The sequence below is a fragment of the Quercus suber genome, unplaced genomic scaffold, assembly GCF_002906115.3.
Source record: "Quercus suber isolate HL8 unplaced genomic scaffold, Cork oak 2.0 scaffold_773, whole genome shotgun sequence".
NCBI lineage: Eukaryota > Viridiplantae > Streptophyta > Magnoliopsida > Fagales > Fagaceae > Quercus > Quercus suber.
In genome coordinates this window covers 28,682-35,408 of record NW_027070209.1, presented here as the reverse complement: position 1 = coordinate 35,408, position 6,727 = coordinate 28,682, and the positions used below count along the sequence as shown (strand labels likewise).

Below are 6,727 nucleotides of genomic sequence, written 5' to 3'. Positions count from 1 at the left end.
CATTGGACCATCTCTAGACTATTATGGGAAGTACCTTTAGGGGGAAGAAATCCCATCCCACCTAGGCATCTACAATTTTAGTATTTTATTACTTGTACCTTTTATTTTATGTCATCCCATTTAATTTCTTGCACATCCCTCTCCCTTTTTATTTTATTCACACACACACACACACACACACACACACACACTATATCTAGACACCTAAAAAAAGATTTTCTACTATCTCTCTTAAATGGTTTTTAAACCTCCATTAGAACAAAATATGGGTATGTCTCTAAGTATGGTGATAGCATAGAACTCTCATTTCTTTATGTTGAAGAATCCATAAGGCTTGAAAGAGATTAAAATCTATTTAAGAGAGAAACAAAAAAAAAAAAAAAAAAAAAAAAAAAAAAAAAAAAAAACTTTTTAATCAATCTTTACAACATTCCAAGCTCTTTACTTTTATGTCATTTAAATTCTAAGTTCTTACTTTTATCTCATTTAAATTTGAAGCTCTTCATTTTCCTTACAATTTATTTTCTGCACTTTTTTTTTTTTTTTGTTCCTTTACATTTCTCATTAATAATGTGCTATAAGAAAAATATGCTTGGGTAAAACACTTCCCTACACACTACTCTAAGAAAATGCTTTTTTCTAAAATCTTTCCCACCTCTTTCTTTAAAAAAAAGGATCTTTTTAAAATGTCTTTTGTTCTTCTTAAAAGTTTTCAAAACAAAAAAACTTTTCTTTATGCTTTTTTTTTTCTTTTTTTATAAAAGAAAGTTTTCAAATTAAAAAAAAAATTAAGGGGAAACCCGAAACTTAAAAAAAAAAAAATTTCAAAACTATTTTTAAAATGTAGAACTGTTTTTTCTTTAAAACTGTTTTTACCAAAAAAAAAAAATCTCTTTTTATAAAACTGTTTTATAAATCTGTTTAAAAAAAAAAAAAAAACTGCTTTCTTAATAAAAAAAATTTTGTTTTCAAAAACTGTTTTCAAAATTTTAAAAAAAATCTGCTTTTCTAAAAATCTGTTTTAAGAATAAAATCTGTTTCTGAAATCTGTTTTCCCAAAACTTTTTTTTAAAAGATTTATAAAACTGTTTTCAAATAAAAATCTGATTTCTGAAACTGTTTTCCAAAACTGTTTCCAGAAACAGTTTTTTTTTTTTTTTTAAATATAAAACTGTTTTTCAAAATAAAAATCTGTTTTCAAAACCAAATATCTGTTTTTTTAAGAAATTTTTTCCAAAAACGTTTTTTAAAAACAAAAAAAAAAAAATCAAAATCTGTTTTTTTAGAGGAGTCCTGAAACTAAAAAAATAATTAAATAAATATTTTTCAAATTTTTTTTTAAGACAGTGCTTTAAAAAAATAAATTTTTTTTCGAAAGTGTTTTTCTACATACAAAAGTGTGTTTTCAAAAATGCGTTCTTCAAAAAGATACGTGCTTTTCAAAACAAAATATTTTCAAAAAAAAAAAAAGTGTTTTGCCATGTTTATTTTTTTAAAGGGTGTTTTCTCTCTTCCCCAAAAAAAAAAAAAAAAAAAAGATTTCAAAATGTTTTTACTACATAAGAAAAATGTTTTTCTCAAAACCTCACAATAAAATCTTTTCTAAGAAAAACGTGCTTTTTCAAAATAATAAAAGTTAATGTTGTAACTTTTACTTCCAAGCCTATTCTTAGAATAGTTGTAGTTTGAGGATTTATGTTCAAGTCTCATTTTCTTGAGTTTTTAAACACCCTATAAGTTTACATTGTGCCTAATATTTCTTGGCACTAATGAGTTACATTTTGTCATCTTTTTGCAAGAATAAAATGAGAAAATGGTGGATGATAACAAGATGCTACTCTTCCAACCCTCTCCCTTCTTTGTGTTGTGTTTGTTTATTTTTTTTTAGTATTCACATGCTAGCTATATGGTAAATAAATACTCACATGCTATATGTGTATGTATGTATATTGTTTGCAAAAATCTTTTAAAAAAAAGAGTCAAGTATTCTAATTCTTCTTAAAAAATTAACGTTTGAAATAAATTAAAATCAGGTACTATCTCTGATAGGTGTTGTGAGGGTGCCTAACACCTTCCCCACACGTAACTAAACTTCCGAGTTCATGATCTTTGGTTCAAAGACTTTTTGGTTTATCTTAATTAACAAACTCTTAAAATTTGGCTTGGTTAATTAGGTAACTTAAAATGTATTAAATATTCAAGTGACCAATCACACCTAATACAAAATCAATGGTTTGTGGTGACTTCAAAAATAAAAATAAGAAAAAAGGACTTGCATACACACACTCCACCCTAGAGATACAATCACACAAGAGTTATGTCACCAAGAACCCAATGTGCGACAAAACCTAAAGAAATTTTGGGGGCGTCCACAAGAAGCCACATTGGTCGTCCACTTTTAATTATTTTTTATATATTACCAAAGTCCATTTGAATGTGCTACTAATTTCATCAAAATGAGGTCTTAACTTGGGAGCGGTTAAAGGGTATAATCACCCTCTCTTAACTTATTTTTTTTACCCAAAAAAAGAGTCCGTTTGAACATGCTGCTAATTTCCTCTTTATCAAAATTATCATAAAAGTTTGTCAAAAAAAAAAAAAAAAAAAAACCCAAACAACGAAACATATAGAAAAAATTTTTACCCAAAAAAAGAGTCCGTTTGAACATGCTGCTAATTTCCTCTTTATCAAAATTATCATAAAAGTTTGTCAAAAAAAAAAAAAGAAAAAAAAAAAAACCAAGCAACGTAACATATAGAAAAAAAGGGGAAAAAACCTTTGTCTTTTTTGATTGTAGGGCCCACCAAGAGAATCTCTAAAAAGCCCAAAACCTAGCCTTATTAGAAGTCCAAAAGGTAGCCTTAGAAGTCCAAAAGTGTTAATGACGATTGACGAGGAGATAAACCTATTATCTACTTCTACTAACCATATAAAAAGTGTCAATGATACTTTCTACCTTGTATTTGGTTTAGTCAAGTACTTTGTCTTTTTTTGTGAGTCCGAACGTTGCGTCTAATTGCGAAAAAGCAATAGTTTTTTTTTTTTTTGAAAGTCAATAGTCTTCTTTTCGGTGATAGACCAAAAGGTCCAAAACAAAACTTGATGTACTACGGCATGCCTATAGTGTTTTTGGCAGAGTAAATTTGGTGAGAAAAAGGCTCACAGTTTCACCATAGCTGGCCTCTTTTTTTACTTTCAAACACCAAAATATGTGTAGTACGACAAATAACCATTTATACCAGTTTCCTTTGAGTTGGTGTACCGTTTTTATTTTTTAAATATTTATAGCAGTAATACAGTGTTTTGATTGAGGAGTATTATACTAAATAAATAAATTGTCACAATATTTTTACAATTTTAAAGGTGTCAGTTACTTATAAGTCAAAATAAAATAAACTAAAATAAAACCTATCATACTAAAACCAACCATAACTAAAAATAAAACTCTCGTGAAAATATTATAACATTTTGGTATTGTCACAATATCATACTAGAACGTGCCCAATCTTTTTTTGTTTTTTTTTTTGGAGAATGAAGCTTTCTATTATTACTACTCAAAGGTGGCTAAATCAGCCTGAAAAATATGGTGGATGTCTGGTGATACATCTTCCATCCAAACAGTTTGATTTGGCTCCCTGACAGCCATTTTAGCCAAAGTGTGTGCTACATTATTCCCCTGACGGCGTACATGAGAGAAGCTAATACATTGGAAAGCATTTGACAGACATTTAATATCCTGGAGAATATGCCCGTGTAAAGCCAGAGACGTGCTGGGATCTTGGAGTTCCTTGCAAATAACTTCTGAGTCTCCTTCCATAATTACTTTAGTCATACCAAGTTCAAGTGCAAATTCAACTGCTCTCATCGCAGCTAACGCTTCAACTTGGGCCACTGTTGTTGGGAGTGGCAGTTGTTGTGTCATCGAAGCCAATACAGCGCCATCTTCATTCTTGACTACGACGCCAATACCAGCCTTCACTTGCTAGGCAAAGATGGCTCCGTCATAGTTAACTTTGTATAAGCCTCGGTCTGGTGGTTTCCATCTAACATGGTTCCTGTGCTGTGGTGCTCCAACCGTTTGGTGCAGTAGCTGAAACTCGTACATCCTATCTTTTGACAAGGCGTGTATCTAACCCAGTGGGCATGCCATTTCCTTGAGCCGCACCTGATTACGTCTATTCCACACAGCCCAGCTCGTGAAAGCCAGCAGAGCAACATCCATTTTTTCTTCAAAGGCTCGTTTGAAAATATCCTTGATGCTTCATCCTATCATCTTCGAAAGCCACCACCATTGAGGATTAGCATTCCACATTACCTGCACATCAAAGCAAAAGAAAATAGCATGTAAGCAATCTTCGTCCCCTGTTCTGCATATTTCGCATTGGCCCTCCAGAGTGATCCGTCGACAACATAAATTTGCTTTCACCAGCAATGCTTCTCTGCTAGCTCTCCACACAAAGTTCTTGATCTTACTAGGCACCTCCAAACCCCATAGATTCTTCCAAAATGCTGAATCTTGAGCTATTCTTTGGGATTGAGAACGTGCCCAACTTAAAATAAATATATTGTGAAAATGTGACATTTTTTTGTTATCATAGTGTTGATACTCATTTTCACGACACATTTTCTACAAGCCCAATTCAACTAAGCCCAATTCAACTAAGCCCGACTTCCTTGTGGGTTCAATTCATATATTATATTATATTTTATTCTTTTAAGCATAGCCCAAGCCTATGCAACTTGGGAGAAATTGAAGAGGGGTGGTTTGGAGGGTATAAGTCAGTTCCTTTCAAACCTTTTGCATGAGCCCAACCCATGCGTGCTACCAAGTGAGCAAGGGACACCGGTAGCACCTCAAGCTCATGGAGGAGGTCTTATACCCAAAATTTCCACCTCAAAAGAGCTTTCATGCTTTGGGTGACTGCGCCCCTAATTTTCAGCCCAACCCTATTTTCCACTACAAAACATAGTTGACCCTAAACTAATTAGCTAGCCTATTGTAGCCACCAAATGCAACTATCAAAATCCTACAATGACAAGGAAACAATAGCTAATGGAGTCAGCCACTTTATTTCCAAAATCATACTAAAAGCATGCTAAACTCTTCCCTAAACAAAAGCAACCCAAGCCAAAACACCAAATTAGTATCATAGGGGATAAAAGTCTCTTCCACTACTTAAAAACCAGTCATTAGCAACACCCCAAACTCTATATAAAACTCTCTCTTTAGCTCAAAAAAGGATCAACCACATTCTACCCACATACCTAAAATTTCAGAGCAAAAACCCATTCAGCTAGTCAACATTCTCACGATTCTGAACCTTAGGGGTGGAAATATGGGTATAGGGGAACATTCCATCTCTTCCTCACAACCTCTCTCATTTTCCTCTTCTCGGTGACTGTGGGTCGGAGTTTCAGACCTGTTGAACCACGTTTTCCCTATAAAGCTGAAACTTGAGAGCCAAAACCCACTGAGCCAGGAAACATTCTCATAAATCTAAAACTTAGGGGTGGAAATATGGGTACAGGGGAAGCTTCCCTCTCTTCCTCACAACCTCTCTCAATTTGCTCTTCTCGATGACTGTGGGTCGAAGTTTCAGACATGTTATGTTTTTATGCTTTTTCTGCACTTTTGTTATTAGCAATTTGATTCTCTATTGTCAAAGCAACATTAGCCTTTGTTTTCTATACATTGTGAATTTTGAGCTTGATTCTCCACAAATAAACACTTCTAAAGAACCCAAGGGGAGATTTGGGCCATTTTCACGTTTTCAGCCCTTGTCGCAAAAACGTCCCCAATACATAGTATTTTAACAATTAGGTGGAAGAAACTTGTGAACAACTTAAGTGTTTTAGAGCATTCGTATAAGCTCATGAAAAATGGTATAAGAGCCAATTTTTCCATTAACCCCAAAAGTCACCCACAGTGACTTATGCATTTATTGTGCAAAATGCATTTTAGCTATAGTACTTGTGCAAATATACATCGGCATTGTTGTTGTGAATTTCAGTTTTTTCTTTTCTTTTTTTCTTTCTTTCTTGAGGATGAAGAAAGAGAGTGGATGGTGGTTTTGTTATTATCACAATATTTTCACAACTGTTGAGTTATTAGTTTCTCACAAATCAAAATAAAATAATAAAATACCATACCAGGACCTACCACAACATAAAAGAAAGGTATTGTGAAAATGTAACATTTAATTTGTTGTTGTAACAATATTTTCATAATTGTTGAAGTGTAAGTTCTTTATAAGTTAAAATAAAATTAAAAACAATTGTATGGACACGTTTTTCAATTTAGGCCCAAGATGTGTGGGATCTCGGCCCAATGAGCCCAATACAATAAATTTGCAGAGAGTGGGTTAAAGAACTAAGGCCTAATGAACTTAACAACCGCTAGTATGAGTTTAGAAGATGATTAAGCAAAAATAAAGCACATAGGACTGAATGAATTCCCTATCCGAGAAAGCCAATTTTTATTATGAATCAATAAAATTGATTATAAGTGCAACTTTGATTGTTACAATATTCTCTCTCTATTTCTCCTATCCCTCTCTCATGGAGAGTCTCTCTCATTATATAACTCCCTTCGAACCATCTTAATCCTACACTTGTTGATTATTTGAGCCCTTACTTGAGTGTCTGTCTCATTAGTCACCCTCTTTGGCTTTCTGTGAGTCGCGGTAGCTAAGACTGCACTGTTTAAGGGTCTTCTCCACATAAATGC

At 33.0% G+C, this 6,727-nt stretch overlaps 1 protein-coding gene across 1 annotated transcript; it reads right to left on the bottom strand.

Annotated features, from left to right (window-relative positions):
• Positions 1-3,550: 3,550 nt before the first annotated feature.
• On the bottom strand, positions 3,551-4,222 carry LOC112034311 (uncharacterized). Its single transcript, XM_024067130.2, has 2 exons — positions 4,166-4,222; positions 3,551-3,982 (listed from the first exon to the last, which is right to left on the bottom strand). Exons 1-2 carry the CDS (start codon positions 4,220-4,222, stop codon positions 3,551-3,553), a joined length of 489 nt encoding a protein of 162 aa, XP_023922898.2.
• Positions 4,223-6,727: the final 2,505 nt, after the last annotated feature.